At 46.3% G+C, this 22,417-nt stretch overlaps 2 protein-coding genes across 2 annotated transcripts; one reads left to right on the top strand and one right to left on the bottom strand.

The window, feature by feature from the left end:
* The first annotated feature begins 2 nt into the window (after window positions 1-2).
* Window positions 3-15,145, top strand: ADAT1 (adenosine deaminase tRNA specific 1). The gene is made up of 9 exons (XM_035117635.2): window positions 3-1,435; window positions 5,134-5,202; window positions 5,379-5,433; window positions 6,322-6,452; window positions 6,906-7,401; window positions 7,551-7,696; window positions 8,501-8,600; window positions 11,468-11,554; window positions 13,023-15,145. The coding sequence occupies exons 1-9, from the start codon at window positions 1,282-1,284 to the stop codon at window positions 13,153-13,155; spliced, it is 1,371 nt and encodes a 456-aa protein (XP_034973526.1). The 5' UTR covers window positions 3-1,281; the 3' UTR covers window positions 13,156-15,145.
* GABARAPL2 (GABA type A receptor associated protein like 2) lies at window positions 14,858-22,344 on the bottom strand. The gene is made up of 4 exons (XM_035117636.2): window positions 22,173-22,344; window positions 21,909-21,964; window positions 19,228-19,400; window positions 14,858-15,357 (listed from the first exon to the last, which is right to left on the bottom strand). Exons 1-4 carry the CDS (start codon window positions 22,204-22,206, stop codon window positions 15,267-15,269), a joined length of 354 nt encoding a protein of 117 aa, XP_034973527.1. The 5' UTR covers window positions 22,207-22,344; the 3' UTR covers window positions 14,858-15,266.
* Between the last annotated feature and the right edge of the window lie 73 nt (window positions 22,345-22,417).

The following is a 22,417-nucleotide window of genomic DNA, read 5'->3' as shown; positions in this document are numbered from 1 at the left end:
TTCTGGGGGGAGCATAGAAAGGCCCCCTCCCCTGCGTATGGGGCACAGCAGCTGTGACTGGCCTGGCCCATTATGTCTCCCCTCAGATTCCGCTCGTCTTTCATGGTTATTTTGAAACCACGAAGTGTCTTGGGAACGTCATGCTGCCTTTGGAGCCATATGAAGAATGATGGGAATTAGGGAATCTGCTCAATGCCTGGGCGAATGAGCATAACCATGGTTGCAAACATCAGAAGTAAAATGTCACGGCTCAGCTCCCTGTTGATTGCTAGCCAGCATATAGTGAAAGGGGCAGGATATCAAGAAAGAACCTCGCTTAGATTGCAGTGGCTTCCACCCTGCTGGGGTCACCTGACTTTTCCAAACGAAAGGCTATGTTGCCATCCATTGCATTTATTATATTGCATTCCTCCAGCTGTCTTGCATTTGTTGCTACTTTATGAGAAATGGCCTGTGGTGTTGTATGTTGCCCTTTTATGAGCCCTGTTCCCTTTAACAAAACCCATGCGCCTTCCCCCAGTCTTCAGGTAGTGATTTATTCCTTTATACTTCTTAGTAGTTGGAAGATGAACAGAAAGCCACACAGTGTAGCCCCTTCAAAGCACACGGGAGCGGGGCTTTGCTGCTTGAGTTTTCTGAGCAGAGCGCGTGATGCTCTTCTGAAATGCCTGGGTCGCCCGAGGTGATGTAAAAAATAACCAGGATGTCCACCCTGCAAATAAATGAGCGGTCACTCTATACCTTATTGCCTCTAGGATTCCCGATAGCTAAAAAAGAGGGATGCGCGCAGCCTTCACTTGCTGCTTCTGATCGGCTAAATGGGAGAGCCGCTCTGTCCGGCTCGGTCTCTATGGTGTCTGCCGATTATCGCCCCACGTGGCACGCTGGGAGCCGGAAGTGCCGCTGAGGCTCGGCGGGAGGGATACCGGCTCTGATATTCTCCGAGCGAGAGCTCCTCTTAGCGTGTGCAAAGCGCATCCTTAGATCCTGGCGTTCCCAGAGAGGGGCGGGGCACCGGCGCCACAGAGCTTTTCCGTCTTCCTCCCTTCTGCCTGGTGGGTCCTGGGGGAGGGTCGGTGCCTGTTGCGACGAGGCTCTTAGCGGGGATGCTCGGCCGGGCAGGGGGAGGCAGGAGGAGCCCGCCTCGTGCTGCGGCAGGTCTGGGACCGCTGGACCGTCTCTGTCTTGCTGCCCGCACCACCATCCCCGGCGGCGGCGGCGGCGGCGGCTGGGAGTTGGAGCCCCGCGACCTCCGGAGGTCCCCGCTAGGGAGTGAGGCAGATGTCCGTTTCGCCGCCCCAAAGGATGTGGACCGCCGACGAGGTGGCCGCCCTGTGCTACAGCCACTACGACGCCCGGCTGCCTAAGCAAGGGAAGCCGGCGGCTGGTCGAGAGTGGACTCTGCTGGCGGCGGTGCTGCAGGTGGAGAGCGCAGGTGAGGCTCGGAGAGGACCAGGTGGGCTCTGGCTTCTGCGGCGGGAGGGGGCGCCTTAAAGGGAAATCCAGCGAGGGCATTTCGCTTCCTAGTGTTGTTAGTCAAGAACGGCCAAAGAAAGCTTGTTGTTGTTTAGTCGTTTAGTCGTGTCCGACTCTTCGTGACCCCATGGACCATAGCACGCCAGGCACTCCTGTCTTCCACTGCCTCCCGTAGTTTGGTCAAACTCATGTTCGTAGCTTCGAGAACACTGTCCAACCATCTTGTCCTCTGTCGTCCCCTTCTCCTAGTGCCCTCAATCTTTCCCAACATCAGGGTCTTTTCCAAGGATTCTTCTCTTCTCATGAGGTGGCCAAAGTATTGGAGCCTCAGCTTCACGATCTGTCCTTCCAGGGAGCACTCAGGGCTGATTTCCTTAAGAATGGATAGGTTTGATCTTCTAGCAGTCCATGGGACTCTCAAGAGTCTCCTCCAGCACCATAATTCAAAAGCATCAATTCTTCGGCGATCAGCCTTCTTTATGGTCCAGCTCTCACTTCCATACATCACTACTGGGAAAACCATAGCTTTAACTATACGGACCTTTGTCGGCAAGGTGATGTCTCTGCTTTTTAAGATGCTGTCTAGGTTTGTCATTGCTTTTCTCCCAAGAAGCAGGCGTCTTTTAATTTCGTGACTGCTGTCACCATCTGCAGTGATCAAGGAGCCCAAGAAAGTAAAATCTCTCACTGCCTCCATTTCTTCCCCTTCTATTTGCCAGGAGGTGATGGGACCAGTGGCCATGATCTTGGTTTTTTTGATGTTGAGCTTCAGACCATATTTTGCGCTCTCCTCTTTCACCCTCATTAAAAGGTTCTTTAATTCCTCCTCACTTTCTGCCATCAAGGTTGTGTCATCTGCATATCTGAGGTTGTTGATATTTCTTCCGGCAATCTTAATTCCGGCTTGGGATTCATCTAGTCCAGCCTTTCGCATGATGAATTCTGCATATAAGTTAAATAAGCAGGGAGACAATATACAACCTTGTCGTACTCCTTTCCCAATTTTGAACCAATCCGTTGTTCCATATCGAGTTCTAACTGTAGCTTCTTGTCCCACATAGAGATTTCTCAGGAGACAGATGAGGTGATCAGGCACTCCCATTTCTTTAAGAACTTGCCATAGTTTGCTGTGGTCGACACAGTCAAAGGCTTTTGCATAGTCAATGAAGCAGAAGTAGACGTTTTTCTGGAACTCTCTAGCTTTCTCCATAATCCAGCGCATGTTTGCTATTTGGTCTCTGGTTCCTCTGCCCTTTCGAAATCCAGCTTGCACTTCTGGGAGTTCTCGGTCCACATACTGCCTAAGCCTGCCTTGTAGAATTTTAAGCATAACCTTGCTAGCGTGTGAAATGAGGGCAATTGTGCGGTAGTTGGAGCATTCTTTGGCACTGCCCTTCTTTGGAATTGGGATGTAGACTGATCTTCTCCAATCCTCTGGCCATTGCTGAGTTTTCCAAACTTGCTGGCATATTGGGTGTAGCACCTTAATAGCATCATCTTTTAAAATTTTAAATAGTTCAGCTGGAATATCATCACTTCCACTGGCCTTGTTATTAGCAGTGCTTTCTAAGGCCCATTTGACTTCACTCTCCAAGATGTCTGGCTCAAGGTCAGCAACCACACTACCTGGGGTGTACGAGACCTCCATATCTTTCTGGTATAATTCCTCTGTGTATTCTTGCCACCTCTTCTTGATGTCTTCTGCTTCTGTTAGGTCCTTACCACTTTTGTCCTTGATTATGGTAATCTTTGTACGAAATGTTCCTTTCATATCTCCAATTTTATTGAACAGATCTCTGGTTTTCCCCATTCTATTGTTTTCCTCTATTTCTTTGCATTGCTCATTTAAGAAGACCCTCTTGTCTCTCCTTGCTGTTTTTTGGAAATCTGCATTCAGTTTCCTGTATCTTTCCCTATCTCCCTTGCATTTTGCTTGCCTCCTCTCCTCCGCTATTTGTAAGGCCTCGTTGGACAGCCATTTTGCTTTCTTGCATTTCCTTTTCCTTGGGATGGTTTTCGTTGCTGCCTCCTGTATAATGTTACGAGCCTCCATCCATAGTTCTTCAGCCACTCTGTCCACCAAATCTAAATCCTTAAACCTGTTCCTCACTTCCACTGTGTATTCATAAGGGATTTGATTCAGATTGTATCTTACTGGCCCAGTGGTTTTTCCTACTTTCTTCAGTTTAAGCTGGAATTTTGCTATAAGAAGCTGATGATCTGAGTTACAGTCAGCTCCAGGTCTTGTTTTTGCTGACTGTATAGAGCTTCTCCATCTTTGGCTGCAGAGAATATAATCAATCTGATTTCGATGCTGCCCATTTGGTGATATCCATGTGTAGAGTCGTCTCTTGTGTTGTTGGAAGAGAGTGTTTGTGATGACCAGCTTGTTCTCTTGACAGAACTCTATTAGCCTTTGCCCTGCTTCATTTTGAACTCCAAGGCCAAACTTGCCAGTTGTTCCTTTTATCTCTTGATTCCCTACTTTAGCATTCCAATCCCCTGTAATGAGAAGAACATCCTTCTTTGGTGTCATTTCTAGAAGGTGTTGTAGGTCTTCATAGAATTGGTCAATTTCACTTTCTTCAGCACCGGTAGTTGGTGCATAAACTTGGATTACTGTGATGTTAAAAGGTCTGCCTTGGATTCGTATCGAGATCATTCTGTCATTTTTGAGATTGCATCCCATCACAGCTTTTGCCACTCTTTTGTTGACTATGAGGGCCACTCCATTTCTTCCACAGGATTCTTGCCCACAGTAGTAGATATGATAGTCACCCGAACTGAATTCACCCATTCCCTTCCATTTTAGTTCACTGATGCCCAGGTGGGAACCCTTATTAAGCAGCCCAGCCTACTATTTTAATGGGTCTGCCTTCTGCACCGATATGCCTTGCAAGGGGCAGTAAGCTGTGCTGCTGGACATAACCGAGGAGGCTGCTGCTGCTGCATTCAGCTCCTCCTAGCAAAACTTGGTTGCCCCAAGTGAGTTACCCTAGTTGTGTCCCTGGCTTGTGTGGCAGATCACCTCCCCCCTGACTGTTGAGAGGATGGCATACTTGGGGGAAAGAGTTCCATTTGGGATTAGGGTATTGACTCCCATCCTTCAAGAGCTTCTGGTCTGTTTCAAAGCACTTGTGCCATTAAAGTTTTCAGTGGATTGGACCTGGCTACTTTATCCCATATGAATATCGCCCCCCCCCCACGCAGCACTAAGACTTTCAGGAGAGGGGTTTCACTATCCTCCCCCCCCCTGGCTGTGAAACCAGGGTGTTTGGTTCTAGAATAAAGAAGAAAGACAAGAGCTTTCTTCCCCTAGGCTAAAGGGATCAGGGCCTTGCACTCAGTGGCAGCATCCAGGCTCTGGAACTCCCTTCCCAGGGAGCCTGGGTAGGCTCTCCCATTGTGCCTTCTACCCTGAGGAATAACAAGAAATAACTTTCATGGGAACATCATCTATTGCGACTTAAGACTTAAGAAGTGTGTGTGTGAAATGAGGGTAAGACACCGCAGAGGCAACTGCGGAACTGCTGTTGATTCAGCCTTGCTGCTCCTGAGCCTGGCTTTATATGGGTGAAGCCCAACCCAAATTTTTCTCTGCCTTGATGTGGACATTGTCTGTCCCTCTTCCAACTACCATTATTCCACCCTCCTCAGAAATAAAGGTGATTGTTGCCATGGGAACTGGAACGAAATGCATTGGGCAGTCAGAAATGAGGAAGACTGGTAAGCAGCCCCCTTCCCACCTGCTGGAGCCTGCTGAGCTGGGTCCCCCCTCCTCACAAGCCCCTTGGAATGGAGCAAGGGCAGCTGCACACTGGTGTGGCTACGTGCTTGGCTTCCTCCTGGAGCGGAACTGTGTCGGGCTTACTCTGTTGGTTTTGGTGGTGGTGCTTCTGCAGGAGACATCCTCAATGACAGTCATGCCGAAGTGGTGGCCAAGAGGAGCTTCCAGAGGTGAGCAATGAGCTTGCGGATGGACGGGGGTGGGGGCGCAGGTTGGAAGATTCCCTGGAATGGGCAGCCTCTTTGGGGGCCTGCTTATTCCAGCTTAGTGGCCCTTTAAGCCAGCTAAACTTTGCACTTTTCCTTCCTGCAATGCATCTGACAAAAGAGCAGGACTTACTTGAATTGGCTGATCAATTATTTTAAGAATTTGTAAACTGCTGTACGTTCAAAGAATACCTGAGCTGCATACAAAAAACAGAATATAAAATGTGATACAAATTACCAAGCAAAGTTAAGAACAAAAAGTCAACCAAAATTAAAAGCTGCAGAAATAGAATGGACTAATAGAGGAAAGCTTGTGGGGAGAAATAAGTTTTCAATGGACATAAAAAAGTGTTTCTGTCTGGCAAATTCATCTCATCCAACAGTGCCTGCAGGTGTGCTCCCGCCACCATCTCAATCACCCTTCCAAAATAGGGGGATTGGCAACTCGGGGATAGTTGTCAAGATCCAGAGTAGACCACCTCTGCTGACTGGACCATCTTCCAAATACATCCCAATGACAGAATCCAACAGTATGCTAGCAAACATTCACCCACCTAATAATATAAGCCTGCATTCTAGGGTAGCAGCTCACCCCGCCTAGGTTGTCCTTAAGCTTTCATCAGAAGATAGGTTAGTTACACACACCCTCCCCATAGGAATGCTTCTCTCTCACCAAGGAGTGCCCTCCAACATCAGGTTCTTGCAGCACTCTCATAAATGCAAATTAAAACAAGCAAATGAAGTGGCAGTTTTTCTCAGCAGTCCCAGGGAGGATGGCATTAGATTCAGGTGCCCCCAGAGGGGGTACTGCTGGTGATGTATCTTGTAAAGCAGCTGTCCTCTTGCCCCCAGGTACCTCCTACACCAGCTATGGCTGGCAGCTGTGTGCCAAGAGCCCAGCATCTTCCATCCAGGAATGGAGGAAGGGAAGTGGATTCTCAAACCACACATCACCTTTATTTTTTTCTCCAGCCACACACCTTGTGAGTATGTCAAAACAGCCCTTTTGGTTGGGGGAATCTCTCCCCTACCCTTGGTGGCCTCCCTTGGAGCTGGGTGGTAGCCTGGTGTGGCTGTGCTGCATTGGTGGAGGTGGAGGTGGTGGTAAGTTCCTGCAGTGAAATTGTGAAAGAGCCTGGCTGCCAAGTAGCCCAGCATATCACTGAGCCACTGGGCTGGATATAAAGGTAATTGAAACTCACTGTGGGTAAGCTATAAAAAGGGTGAATTCTACACTATGCATTGTTAGGAAAGGGATTGAAAATAAACGGCCAGTATCTTAATGCCATTATACAAATTTATGAGGAGAGCATGCTTGGAAGACTGTGCAGCTCTGGTTGCCTCACCCCAAAAGAGGATGGGTTCTATGCTCCAGGGAATTTTTCCTCTGTGGGCTTGTCTTTGTCTTCTAAGAGCCCACCCCCATTTTCTTCTAGGTGGGGATGCTTCAATTATCCCAGTCTTGGAAGTGGAAGCACAGCCTTGCCAGCCACTGAAGCCATCAAAGGCAGCTAAGAGGGGCATCAGTGACTGTGGGCCTCTGGCAGCTGAAAGGGAGTCTGAAGAGACGGCAGCTGACCATTTCCCCAAGAGACAGAAAGTCTGTGGTGCTGAGCTCCCTGCTGAGGACCGTGTAGGAACCAAAGTGGTGGATGTCCACAGGACTGGGGCCAAGTGTGTCCCAGGAGAGGCAGGGGATTCCCAGCGGCCAGGTGGCGACTACCACACCGTGGGGCTTCTACGGATCAAGCCAGGCCGTGGAGCCCAGACAGCCTCTATGTCTTGCAGCGATAAGCTGTTGCGCTGGAATGTCCTTGGCTGCCAGGGAGCCCTCCTGATGCATTTCCTCCAGCAGCCCATCTACTTTTCAGCCATGGTTGTGGGCCGTTGTCCCTACAGCCAGGAGGCCTTGCAGAGGGCCATCGTTGCAAGGTGAGCAAGTTGTGAGGATGGGGAGGGTATTAGCCAGGTGGATGGAGCAGCCCATTGCAGTTACTTTTGGGGATCATGCTTGTTTCCATATTCCAAACATTGGATTGTGCTGTGTTGCTGAACGAAGGTTGTGCTCTTCTGTCCCCCAGGGGTCTGCCTGTTTTGTGTTTGCCAGATGGCTTCCGAGTTCAGGAGGTGGAAATCCTGCAGTCCCAGCTGGGCTTCATCCACAGCCGTGAAGCAGTCCAGGCCAACCATGCTCTGCACCAAGGGAAGGTGGTGCCCTGCGGGGCAGGTGGGTGTCTTCAAGGGTGTTTATGAGGGTGCTTGGGCTTTTCACTCTCCTTCCCTTGCTTGGAGGTGGCAGCAGGGAGACCCTGTTGTAGGAATTGTTATTGTTTGTATGCATTACCAGAGCCATAAAAGTCTGAAGACAATTCCAACGTTGCCATCTAACCAAAGAGACCAACTTGCATTGCGGGGGTTGGACTAGATGACCCTTGGGGTCTCTTCCAACTCTAAAATTGTATGAGAAGGAAACTGGAGGTGGGGGTAGAGTGGGGAGCAATAGATTTCATTCTGGAAGTTCCCTGGGTATTTCTGCTGACTTGATTGATAAACAGATATTATCAGCAGTGCAAATAAACATTACTGATAAAATTGCTGTTTGTAATAATAGAAAGCAATGCTGGCTGCATTGGAAGGAATAAAATCACCAGGTAAGAGGAAGGGAAAGGAGGAAAAAGAGAGGCAGCGGGTAACTAATGTGTGCACATTTGGTGTCAGCGCATACCTGGGCCTCCGCCTTCTTCTCAGTGATATGGCCAAAGTGCTTGTTGAGCTGTCTGGTTCTGAGCTGGGGGTTTTAAGGGAGGGGGAAAGATCCCATCATGTTTGTGCCCAGCAATAGGGTTGCAGGCATTGGGGCAGCAAAAGGCGAAGCTGGTGATCCACAGCTGGTAACAGTGGTAGGAGCAAAGGCCGCCGTCTGTTGGGCTGCCTGCAAAAGGATAATCATCTGAGCTGGGGGCTTTATGAGGTGGCACTTAGTGTTTCCCTTGCATATTCTGTGGCAAGTGACTCCTCTCTTTCCTCCCAGCTATCAGCTGGAGTGCTGTTCCGGAGCACCCACTCGATGTCACTTCACATGGCTTCAAGCAGGGGTCAACCAAGAAAGTGATTGGAAGTCCAAAGTCCAGGTGTGTGTCACAGGTGGCAGGAGCCACAGCTAGGTAGCGGGGTGTGGGTGGGTGTGAATATGTGAGTGAGAGGCAGATGCACTCCTTCGGATGATTTCTGTGTGTGCGCTGAGTGAGCCAGACTTGTTGAATTTCAGAGAAGAGGTGAGTCTCAAACCACGAGAGCCTGACTCTTTCAATTGACTTCATTCTGTACCACCCCCACCCTTTTTCTGAGCTGGCTTCATGGCAGACATTTTGTCTGGTTTTTAACTTCCTTGCCATTAGTGATAAATGCTTCAGGTCAGTTGCTTGGTCTTGCCATAGGAACGCAAGAAAAGCCCTAGAGCTGGATTAGGCCAAAGGCCCATCTAGCCCTGTGTCCTGTTCTCACAGTGGCCAACCAGATACCATAAAGGGAAGCCTTCAAGTAGGATCCAAGCACAAACAGAGCACTGTCCCACTCAGGATCCCACCAGCGACTGGTCAGAGACATGTTGCCATCTTGCCATCAACATGCCTCCCGCTGTTGAAAGTCATTGTGGCCAAGTGGGCTGTGAAGCATTCTCCATATGTGTGTGTGTGTGTGTCTAGTCGTTGGGATCAAGCAACAGAACTGACACACTTAACATACATTAAATGAAAAATAATGCCCGAGACACACAGTTTACATGAGCTGCAAATGAACACGGAGGGTGGCCCGAATTGGTTGGAATCACCCTAGAAAGAAATCTCTGCCACGGTGTGGAGCAGGAGCCTGAAGTGTTGCAGCTGCAATCGTAACAGTACCAGCTGCATAGACAATGAGACCATTTATTACTGGGCTGCTTCTAAGGAAATGGGGAAGGAGGCTTGGCATCTCAAGGGAAAGTTTTTAGTCAGCAGCTGATCAGCTTACAGCCTCCCAGGAGACAAAGATCCTCTGAGAAGAGGGTGGACAGTTGTCATTGCAGGGTGAGGGGAGGTGTTGGAGTGTAGCACTTTGGCCCTACAAGGATCTATACTGGGAGTGGCGAAATACCCTTGAGAGACGGTGATGATTAATGAGGGAGTGAGGGCGGTGTTTTCGTCAAATCTACTCGGGACAGTAGCATTCCAAGCAAGACACATGAGCTCCTCACGGGTATGTGTGCGCGTAGGAACCAAGCAACAGCGTTGGCACGCTTAACATACATGAAATAGAAAATAATCCCCAAGACATACAATCTGTCCCAGCGGGCCGAGTTGCCTGCAGTCATTCTAGAAGGAAATCTCGGCCCCAGTGAAAAGGGGCATGTGTATTGCTAAGGGCCAGAGTAATTTTATTACAGGCTTGTTGACAGCCTAGGCAGGCTGATCATATAACACCAGACTTGGCACAGCTGCAGTGGCTACCGGCACATTTCAAAGTGCTGGTTTTAACCTGGAAGGTCCTTTATGGCTCAGGATCCCAATATCCTTCAGAACTCCTTTCTTGATAGAAGCTTTCCAGACCCTTTGGCCTTCATCTGTGGGTGGCAACAAGGGCAAGGATTTTTTGGGGGGCTTCTCCATCTTTGGAGGTCTGTCCTGGCACCATCTTTAAAATCCTTTCGACACCAGGTTAAAAATTAAGTCATCTTCTCCTAGGATGGATTGTGACAAGCTGGTTGATCGTCTGTTGAATGAAAAATTATTGTTGCTGAAGCTTTTGTTGTTGTTTTTCTGCTGGGTTTGTTTGTGGATTATTGGAATTGTTTTATTGGAATTGTTTTATAATTTTTCTTTTTGGCGTTTAATCTTTCCTTAAGTTGCTTAGATATTTTTTTGGTGGTAGATGAAAAAATAAGTCACTTAACAAATAATATTAATAATGACATGTAAAAGCATCAAGAATCAATATCATGTTCAGTTTTGGCAGCCCCACGTGAGAAAGCATAGTCAGAAATGGGAGTCTTATGAGACAGGATAGCTACATCTCCTGGATTTTAGACATAAACATTGTTGAGAAGCAAGTGAGAAATACGACCCAGTGTGTTGTAGTGGGCACAGCATTGGACTAAGACTTGGGAGACTATGATGATGATGATGATGTACCAACACAGGGCACTTTACAACATAAAAACAAAAAAATATATAACTTAGTAACAAACAAACTTTAAAAGGCCATGGGTGGTTTAATTAAACAAAGGCCTGGAAGAAGAGGACTGGTTTTGCATGGGGTCTAAAGACATGTAACAAAGATACGTAACAAAGGCACCAGGTGAGCCTCCTTGGGGAGAGCATTCCACAAGCAGAGACCCACCACAGAAAAAGCCCGTTCTGGTGTGCCATCTCCCATCTTCAGCCACAAATCCACAGGCCCACCAGAATGACGCTACGGAACCACTGGAGGCCAATGGACTACAGTTTCAGAACCCCTGGTGTACACCATCTTGAATTCCTTGGAATATAAATGTACTCATCATGATGATGATGCCATTTGTGTACCTTCCCCAGTCATCTGATTTTGGGGAGGCAGGATTGCTGTGTTAATTCAACTGATAAATCCTGGCAGTTTTACTTCCTTAAATTTCTCTGTCCTTAGGCAGCATGCCTCTATTTTTAAAAGGTTTTATATATATATATAACTATCATAAGAACTTGAGCCTCTTCTTAAAACACACTCACACGGAAAAAAAGCCTTATGATGCCAGATTCCCTCATAGATTGCCAATTGCGCCAGTCTCCTTTGGGCATTAGGTGTTATGAATGCCTGTCAACCTACAGATGTCAATTTCTGAAAAAGCAGAGGTCTTGCAAGAAACGTTTTAGCAGTGGCTTTTGGGGACAGAAACTTGACAAAGCAGCACTTCAGCCAACAAGCTGGCACCCTTGTCTCTTTTTGCAATGAGACTTATGATCAGAATTTGGTCTTCTGTTGCTGATAGGTCTCAAATCTGTAAGGTGGAACTATTTCATGCATTCCTGAAGCTGGCGGCCAGCATTCCACAGGAAAAACTGCCAAAAACTCTCAGGTGAGGAATTTCCCACTGTCTTTTAACTGCTGCATGCTCCACTTCTCCGACAGCAGAAGGGCCCCACCTTCTCCCTGTACCACCATGGGGTTGGCAACTTTTTCCTTTGAAAGGTAAATTGACCATGGGAAAAGTGAGCCAGTGGACAGAGCTAAAGTCCAAAGCAGCTGGCATTTGCAGGACTGCTGAGTTTGTTTAGCTCTTTTCTCTCTCGCCTATGGAGATTGTATTCCGTCTTTCTAATAGAAAACACTGTTATCATTGTTCTTTCCCAGGCTTTCCCTCCTGTATGCTGCCCACTTCTGTTTAGCTGCATCTCCGTTTACTGAATGGCTTTCCCCTGCGGTGTCTTACAACCTTTGCATTAATGCTCTGTTTGCTCTGGCTGTATTGAGGTTGCGTGCAGACACTTCCAGGGCCAGGCTCTCATCTTCCCTGTTCTGCCACACTCCCTGCCAACACCTGCTTCTGCAGGCTGCCTAGATGTGCTGTGTGTACTAAGTGGAATGCTGGCCCCCATGCTGCTTGCATAACTTCTCCTTCCTCAAACATATTTTGGGCTTTGCTTAGTTTTGCAATTTCCTGGGGTTTTGTTTGCCCTTTGCCTGTTTCCTGTCTCTCTGTACCCTTGAGGCAGAGACTGGTGCCCAGGCAGCTGGTTATGGTTTGACACAGTTGTCCCTCCCTGTGGGCAGGAGGGGGCAGTATTTCTATATTCAGGTACCGGTAGCTTCCTGCACACTTTGATGGGACAGGAGCTGCTGAAAACAGTGGGCCTCTGCCCTGTTTATCTTGGGTGCCTCACTTCCTTTCTTGTTCAGCCACAGAGTGCCCAGAGAGGAGCAAAACCTGCCCTTCTTCAGCAAAGTTGCTGGCAAGAGCAGGGATGGTCATAGCTAAGTTGGTGTGCTGGATACAGTTGGTGTTTTGATACTCTATGGTGGGCAGCAGCTGCATGGCCTTAAAAATAAAAAGGTTACGTAATAAACATTGGCTGAGTGCAAAGCTTTTGTTCAGGCCTGAGCCTGCCTCACAGCCTTTCAGATGTCCACAGATATCCCCTCCCACAAAACACAGCCAAAGCTGTCAACAGCCTACTCCAGTCTCTGCAAAAACACCAAGTTTCCTTTTATCCTGCTACCCTCCACCTTCAGCAACTTGCCAAGTAGGTGGTATGTGCACAAGCTGGCTCCTGCTGCTGGGTGTCCCACTTTGTGGGTCTTCATATGGCCTCCTCTGGGCCTCTCCCTTGCAAGGCAAACACAGGCAGAGCTGATTGTGACAGTTTCTACACCAAAATGTTTTATTGCAGCCCTTGGCCATGAAGTTTTGGTGTGGTTGTTGAATGTTTGCTATTTGTTGGGCTAAGCATGGCCTGAGTGGTGGTGATATCCTTTGTTTACAAAGAGCTGGGAGGGGGGAGCAAGGCAGGACAGTGACCCATTCCAGGACTGTTTCTCCTTCTCAGAGAGAAGAAATTAAAGACTTACTGGGAGTATAAGGAAGCCGCTGCCAGTTATCAAGAAGCCTGGAAAGCACTGCACAGCCAAGCTTTGGGCTGCTGGGTGAGGAACAGTCGCGATTACCTGCACTTCACGTGAGAGGAGGAAGTTGCACATCTGTGACACCTGGCTCAGAGGCAAGACTGCCTCACCTAGGGGGTGGGATGTTACTGGTCCCTCCTGTGACTGACATGCATAGAGCTGCAATGATTTAAACTTGCAAGATTAAAATTTCTGAAACTTCTTTTTAAACCACCAAGACTCTTACATACTTAGCCACCCCCATCATTTGCATTTTAACAAAAGGGCATACTAAAACAAGGTAGCAGCCCATGAACCCTGTTACTTAATTGTCGCAGCATGGTCTTTTCTGTTTTTGTCTTTATGTAACAGGCTGAGATTGCAAACAGCTCTTGCAAATCTATTGTTAATTAAGTGTAGTAGACAAAAAGTGGGATCTCCAATTGTGTAATGTTAGACCTTGATATGATTTGCAGTTCTGGTACTTGATATGAATAATTTTAATTGTATACCCATTTTAAGAAGGTATTATTTAGGCTTTTGTTGATGGAAGTTTTAGAAACGTATTGAGTACAGTAAGCCTGCAAATTATGCACATTTAATTTGTGTGCATTCAGCTTTATGCACTTTGCAATTTTTAAAAAAAGAGACTTTGGCAATCCCCACCCACTATTGCACCCAATGTTTTGATTGTACAGGATTTTTGGCTTTAGGTGTGATTCCTGGAACATAACCCCAGCATAGATTGCGGTCTTACTGTATAGGACAGATTGAAATTGACTCTTGTATGCTGGTTGTTTGAACATAAATGCTTAGAGCAGGGGTTATCAATGTGCCCTCAGATGTTGCTGGACCAATCCAGTCATCCTTTACCACTGACCATGTAGTAGTGCAACAATCTGGAGCATACCATGTTTGTTTTCTCTGGCTCAAGAGCCTAGTGCTGTTAAAACAAGCTATTTAGGAGTTGTTCTACTAAAGCAAGCTAGGCTACTTTGTATAGTAAACAATTCCATTTAGCTTTATCAGCTTTTAGAGAATTTTGAGGTCAGCACAGCAACTGTCTAAACTGGATTGTGATGATGAATGCATTATTGAAAATGTATCCTGTGATAACAATAGATTACACAGCTGTGTTTTAGTATGGCTCAGAGGTGAGTGTACTTGATAGACCTGTGCAACAAAGGCACCAGGGGATGAACACCAAGGAGAGGAAGTCCATTGCTGCTGCAGGAGGGGGAAGGAGGCCAGCTCACTCCTCAAAGATTTAAAGAGCCGCCTGATTGTTCTCATGAGTGCCAACATATTACTGCATAGGATTTTGCGGCCAGCCATCATTGTAAATGCAGCCTTGGGGGAGGTGAATGTCACAGGGCTTGTGAAACTTCCTGATGCCCATCCTGCTTATTCACTGAAAACCTATGTACTTAATTGATACAATCTGCCATAGTTGGCTGCCTCTTTGTTAATTATAAACAAGGTACCCACAAAGCCAGATAACTAAGAACATGTGATGTAATGCTAGTTTTCATGACATCATTAAGGTGTGCTTCGAACAGAACTGGCTACATCTGGCATCTACCTGCTTTTTGGGTGTGGAGAGCAAATATGCCCACCTCCATGACTGTAGCTGGATCTATCTGTCTTTACTCTGAATACTAGCAATACAACATGGTTATTGATTAGCCCTTGTAAAGCTTGACCTCGTAAGACTGTGTGTTAGAAAGTGAAGCTGAAGTAACATAGAACCGAAACATATTTGTGAGAGGAATTTTAATCAGTTTCCTCTAGCAAAATTCATCAAGAGGAAGACACTAGCCAAAATCAACATATTAGCATCTTGAGACTGTTTGGAACAATCTAAAAGCGCCCTTACTATGAAACTGTAATAATTAATAATTAGTCAAACCTTCATTTCAAAATCCCCCTCCCCCCATCACTTTAGTCCCTCAACTACCTTGCTTCAGTATTTAAATAATGTCAGTATATGTGTCCCAGAGGAGAGAGACTATGGAATTTACAGCTATGAGTACAATGTGCAATGGGGAAATAAAACTTTCATAAATTACCAGGCTAACAAAAATCTATCCATATATTAAATCAACCCAGTGACAGATGCAGGATGTGCCCCGGGGTCATGATCACAAACAAGAGGCTATTTACAAGACACAAGAGGGAAGGAGATGCAATCAGATGCCAAAGGTGTTTTCTCCACTATAGGCCACATACAGGAAGCCATCCTCGTCCTTCTCCTTCTCGTAAAGCTGTCCCATTGTCAGGCTGAAGGTAACAAAATAAGACAGTGAGGAACTTGCTAAGGTATCAAAGGAGTCTACATAGCAACTAAGAGGAAATGCAAACTGAATGGAAGCCCAGGCAATTCTTTAAACAAAACATTTTCTACTTGTACCATGTAATGATTACTATAACCACTTGCAGCCTCTAGAGTTTCTGGAATGTTATCAGAATATCCCTTAGCAAGAGATAGGAAGGGATAGCACTCTGGTTCAGGAGGTTATGGTTGCCCAGGATTTTGTTGTTTCATCTGGTTTTTATATAGTGTGTGTGTGTGTGTGTGTGTGTGTGTGTGTGTGTAAATAATTTGCTGTCTTTTTGTAAACTGCTCAAGAGACTGTTCTGGTATTAAGCTCAATATAAATTCCTGTTAAGCTGCAACATTTTACAAAGACTGAAGTTCATGACAAAAGATTAAAATGTTATCTACCTCTTGAGAAAGTCAATCTGTAATCTAATAAAAATATGAAGGTTTAAAAAAAGCCTGGCAAAAATAAATGAACAGAAGCACATTAGATCTATACTTGGGCTGCAGTCTTGGGAATTATGCCTGCAGAATTCTAGTGGGCTTATTTCTGAGTAGGTAGGCATAGGATTGAATTGTTTAAAACCATAAAATACTGATCCTCTAACATCATGAATTCGGCATAAGGGATTAAATTCTGACTTAATACTAGGGTCTGGGGAAGATGTAGTCAGCCTTATTTCATGTGGGTAAGGGAAACTTTGAAGGAAAAAATGGCAGAGAGAAAAGAAAAAGGGTAAACACTCCTACTCCCCAAATCAGTTACAAGCATTACAGATTTTTCTATAGTGACCACCTGGGTGATCTTGCATATTCCTGTGTACACAACTTGAGCTCTGCTATTCATGCTGCTCTGAAATTAGGAACATTTGTGTATTCTAAACTAGCACAGTAATTTCCTTTTCTTCATGGCTGTAATTAACACTCTGTCTCTGAACAGACATTGGCTGCAGTAAGCAAAAGTTTGGATTGCTGGGGTGGGGCTGGAGAAAAACAGGAAAAGGAGCAGAAATGGTTTAGAAAAAGTATATTGTCTAAGGTAATGCACTAAATCATGTTTTAATTCTATATCCAGACACTTTGTGGAGAGTTGAGGAGGAAGATTAGAACACCACAACTCAACAAAAGCAAAAAAAAAAAAAAAACAACCCTCAGCTATACATAGCCTAACATAGTTAGACTACAGTAGCACCCCCAAAGGAAAATCAATATATGAGAGCCCATCTGTATGATGCCTCGGATTCCACAACAGAAGGCAGGAGGGATATCCATGAATAAAAAAAACACATACACACACAGCTGCAGGTATAAGCTGCAGCCATGGGCCACTGGAGGAAAAATGCTGCTATAACCCACAACAAAAGAAATTCTTGCCCTTATGATGACTAAGTAAAAGGGTTAAAGACTACTTGTTTTCTTAAAACTGGGCAGCATATTTCTACATTCCCTCTTAGCCAGCGGAAGGTGCAGCCAAAGCAAAAGTGGGTAGAACCACCTTGTGCTCCTTCCACCACTTATAGCAATTAGCTAGAAATAAAGATTTAAGCTTTTATTTCAACCCTAGTTACCAGAAGGGAGAAGGAGCAGAGAAAGTCAACTCCTTCCCTCACAAGCTGCACATTCCATGAAGATTTTATCCCCACACAGGCCTGTGGGGTGGTGGCAGCACACTTCTATTAGAGTCAATATAAAGCTTTCTGAAAGCCTAATTGCAGTGAGTGTGTGTTTTTGGAATGGGGTGGGGGTATCACAGTGCACAGGAAGGGCAGAACTAGGATGAGGAAAGGACACCAAGGCTTGGATGCAGAGGTCCTAAGGATGGATCCAGTCTTTGGACCAAGAGTTCCCTACCTCTCTTAGTGGAAGCAGAATATTCAGGAGGTGCCTGGGCAATCTCTCACTGCTTTGCTATGAGTGTATGATGCAAGCATAGCTCGCCACGAACCGGACAGCTTACAAACAATTGTATGAATATGAGAGCTGTGATGTATGTGAGAGTTATGGCAGTTGGCACAGCTGTGACAGTTGGGTGAACAGTTAGGGCTGCAGGGTGGATGTCATTCCTGTGTGTGTAACTCCTTAATAAACTAATAAACTATGACTGCAGTTTAGTAAAGACTGTTTTAGCAGCATTGCTTCCTCACTGCCAAAGTCCATTAAAGGTAAAGGGACCCCTGACCATTAGGTCCAGTCGTGACCGACTCTGGGGTTGCGCGCTCATCTCGCATTATTGGCCGAGGGAGCCGGCGTATAGCTTCCAGGTCATGTGGCCAGCATGACAAAGCCGCTTCTGGCAAACCAGAGCAGCACATGGAAACGCCATTTACCTTCCCACTATAGCAGTTCCTATTTATCTACTTGCATTTTGATGTGCTTTCGAACTGCTAGGTTGGCAGGAGCTGGGACCAAGCAACGGGAGCTCACCCCGTCACAGGGATTCAAACCGCCGACCTTCTGATCAGCAAGCCCTAGGCTCTGTGGTTTAACCCACATCGCCACATGGTGTCAGAAGATGGACTCTTTTTGACCTACGTGTCCTCTTGTGCTCCAAGGAAACCTGGCAAAGAATTGGAGACGATGGGAGCAAGCTTTTCGTGTGTATTTGACGGCTTCTGGAGCTGGTCGTTTTTCGGCAAAGAGGCAGGTTGCTGTTTTGTTGAATTGTGTAGGAGAAGAGGCAGTACAGATTTATGAGATATTTAGTTTTCCTGATGATGAACCACAGACTGTGGACGAGGTTCTGGAAGAATTTCAAAAGTACTGCACTCCACGAAAAAATGCAATATTTGAAAAGTATATTGATTGGGAATAGAAAGGAAATACAAAGTGATAACGGAGAGGAAACTGGGAGAACATCCAATATGCAAACGGATGTAAGGCGACCTGCATATGTAACCTCATATGGTAAGTGTGTGTATATGCCTCAAAGATATATGTCATGAATATGCATGTTTATTATTGTTTGTTGTTATTTATTGTTTATTACTGTTTACTTTTTTATTATTTCTGATTTTTCCTTTTCCTTAACTTTACTGTGAAAGGGAGATGTGATGGATGTGACAGTTATGGCAGTTGGCACAGCTGTGACAGTTGGGTGAACAGTTAGGGCTGCAGGGTGCATGTCATTCCTGTGTGTGTAACTCCTTAATAAACTAATAAACCATGACTGCAGTTTAGTAAAGACTGTTTTAGCAGCATTGCTTCCTCACTGCCAAAGTCCATTACAAGAGCTGTCTCAGTCTGTAGGGCATGAGACTCTCAATCTCAGGGTTATGGGCAAAATATTCCTGCACTTCAGGGGATTGGACTAGATGACCCTCATTGTCCATTTCAACTGATTCTGGATCAGGCCAAAAGCTCATCTAGCCTAGCATCCAAGTGCCTAAGGGAAGCTCGAAAGCTGGACCTGGGTGCAACAGCACTCTCCCCACCCATGATTCCTTTGAGGAATGAATCGTCATTCATACTCCAAAATCAGAGATGGAAAATATCTAGCCATCCAGATATTGCTGGATTACAACTCCTTTCAGCCCAAGCCACCATGACTAGAGTGAGGAGTGATAAGAGTTGCAATTTAGCAATGTATGAAGGACCACATGTTAACCACCCCTGCCCTAGATCATCTCAGCTGTGGCTGCAAACTGCTTCCTTTCCCTTGGAGTGAGGAAGCCAATTTCACATTGAACATGCAACTGCAAAGACTGGAAACAGTTATTTCAGGACACAAGCCAAAGTGCCCTGGAGGACCATGCCATTTTAGACAGCTAGTCATAGCTTTGTTTTCCATGAGAAAATGGCAGCTGTTGTCCTTGAAGAAGGAAGATCCTCACCTGGATTGTGGGACAGTCTTGTCTACAAAGAGGAATATTGCCTTCTCAGATGGCAGCTGAATCCTCTTCCGGATGATCCACATAAACTGAGCCACAGTGATGTCAGATGGAACCAGGTACTTCCGCTTGTCAATGTCCACAATCTGAGAGCCTGAGACCTTTTCAACAATCACCTGCTCAAAGGACAATGGAGGGGGGTAAAATGGAGGGGGGGCAGGATACATCAGAACATCAACACAAGGACAATATACTCAATGGCAGTTGGAGAGGCTCAGCAGAAAAATTGATAGACAAGACCAGCCACAGCATGTCACAACCTCTTCTCAGTTCTCTGAATTGCAAAGGGAGGGAGGACTTTGGCACTCAAGGTTAAGCCACAAGGGCCTTTCCCCAAACTTCAATGAGTGGCTGCCCCAACCATATCCTTTCCTGCAGGGATCTGATACAGCTATAGTCACACAATCCTTGGTGGCCTTAAGGCTAGATCACAGCCATGTGTTCTATGAGGTGTTTGGAACTGCCATTGCTTCCCACTCTCATAATATATGAGAGTCCTGAATTTGAACATCCAGGTGTATATCATTCTGTAATCTGGAAGTCTATTGTATCTAACACAATGGTCCAGACCTGATATTAGCTATGCAGTAGGCATACTAAGTAGATTGGTCTCAAAACCCACACTAAATGCCTGGAAAGGGGTAAAGCAAGTTCTGAGATATCTCAAACAGACAATATATGTTACAACTAAATTCTTCAGAGGATGAAATGTTGAGTTGCTACTGTGATAGTGACTGGGGAAATTTGCCAGATAGAAAATCTGTCACAGGATTTAGTCATAATGTTCGGTGGAGCTTTAATCAGCTGGCAATTGCGCAAGCAGAACGTTGTAAATGTGTCCTCAACGGAATCTGAGTACGCCGCATTGAGTGAATTGTGCAACGAGGTGGTTTATTTCAAGCGTTTGTTAGAGGATTTAACTGTATATTGTGGAGAACCAAAGAAGTTTACATTGATAATCAGGCTTGTATAACCTTAAGTAAAACAGAGGGTTTCAAATCACGTTCAAAACATATTGCTGTGAAATACCAAAATGTACGTTGCAGTGTACAAGACAATTAATCACATGTACCTATGTATCAAGTGATCAGAATGTGGCAGATATGTTAACAAAACCATTGTCAAAGATAAAGAACAAGCAAATGTGCAAGGGTTTAGGTTTGCTGGAAAAAATGAGTGAACAGTAAAAGTTCTTACACAGGTGTCAATTGATGTTAATTGTCCAGCAGAATCTGTGAGGGGGTGTTCAGTTTCTGATAATTGGTTCTCATGGGAAACTTACAGATTCTTGCTTCACACTATTAACTCAAGGCAGTGTCAATTTACTCTTGGCAGAAAGCCAAAGTCTGCCTGGCCTGGCAACAACTCTCTCATTGGTTAATGACCAGCACTGAACTCTGTTATCTAGGAATGCTAGCACAGTTGTTTATTGTGGTGTTAGGAGTAGGAGTGCTGCGTATGGTTGGAGAGAGAGAGGATTTATTTTGCTTTGCTTTATATGCAGAAACTCTGCTGGTTTTATTTTCTTTTAATAAATCCTGTAAATAGTTATTCTGCGTCTAGCCGACTAGTCATTTCCACCTCAACTAGCTTCTGCACTGTGCAGGAAAACTCTGCTACGTTTGGGCTAAAGCCACTAGAGCTATGCCTGACACTTCAAAATTCTAAGAGTAATGTAGAGGTAATCTGATGAAGCTAAATGCTAGAAGATATAGGACAGACAAAAAAAGTACATCTGCACATAATCCATAATTTAGCGATAGAATTTGGTCCCATGATATGTTGTGGTGGATTCTCCTTCATTTGAGGTTTTTAAGCAGAGGTTGGATGGCCATCTGTCATGCATGCTTTAATTGAGATTCCTACATTGCTGGTAGTTTGACTAGATGACCCTTGGGGTCCTTTCCAACTCTACAATTCTATTATGGTAACCAACTTGGTTAGCTTTAAATGGGATTTAGACAAATTGATGATGGATATAGCTATCAAAGTGGGAAGAGGACGATGGCTCCCATATCCTTGCCCTGCGCTTCCTATTGGAGCATCTGTTTGGCTAGTGTGCAAACTGTTATTTGAGTAGTCAAAAATCTATGGAAAAGTAAATTATATTTTTCCAATTCTAGCATATTTTTCTAACAGCTGTTAACAAATTATTATTTCCCTTGCCTTTTTGTTATACCGGTAAGTTATCCTTAAGATAATCAAACAACATTACCATATAGTCTTTGAGAGGATTATAGTCCCCCCTTTTTGATCCAACTAAATCTCAGAATATCTGAATTTCTGTACACATCTACATAATGGGAACCCGTTTGCTTGTTTCTTATGACTGAATTCCCCAGCTCATGTCGGGAACGGAAGATCCAGGAGAATGTCTTCCCTCGCTCCCTCCCTCCCTTTACAGGCCTAAGTGAAAGATTCCTACCAACCGGGCAAGGCGGAAGAGGGGAAAGATGCTCGGGCCAAACAGGCTGTTTGTTGCTTCGTCTCCGCAGGGCGGATTTCGAAGGGGAACCAACCTGCACCGATGCTGAAGAGGCCCAGCCCACCCAAACCCCACCCCGCGCGAACCTTCGGGCCTCCTCCCCGAAAGAAAGACGAAGTAGCGGCCGCGAGAGACTTACCGGGACGCGGTCAGGGTACTTGGCCCGGATCTTGGCGGACTCCACGCAGCGGTGCTCTGCGGAGACAAACAAGGGGGGCGCGTCAGGAGGGGCGGGGAGACACCGGCCGGCGGCAGAGCCCAGCGGCCCGCTACCCGCCCTTCCCACCCCCCGACCCGCGGCGCTGCGCGTGTGGCGAGAGAGACGCCCCCCTCCCGAGGCCGGGGACCAGGCCGGGCCTCATCCCCGGAGAAGGCGGCCTGCTCCTCCCTCCTGGCCCCTCACCCAGCGCGTGGTCCTCCTTGAACATCCACTTCATGGCGCCGGTGCGGGCGGGCGGGGGAAGGAAGGGAGGGGCTGGCCTGTCGGTCTTCCTCTCGGTCCGTCGGGCCCGTAGTGCCACCGTCACAACAACAACAACAACGACGAGCAGCAGCCACCACTACGGCACGGCGGGCGGGACTTCCGGCTCACCGTTTCCCGGCAACCACTCGGGAGCCAGGACTTCCAGAAGGTGGGGCGAAGCGGGA

Source organism: Zootoca vivipara, chromosome 6, assembly GCF_963506605.1.
Source record: "Zootoca vivipara chromosome 6, rZooViv1.1, whole genome shotgun sequence".
NCBI classification, from domain to species: Eukaryota; Metazoa; Chordata; class Lepidosauria; order Squamata; family Lacertidae; genus Zootoca; species Zootoca vivipara.
Note: the sequence above shows the minus strand (reverse complement) of the source record. Positions and strands in the feature narration are given on the sequence as shown.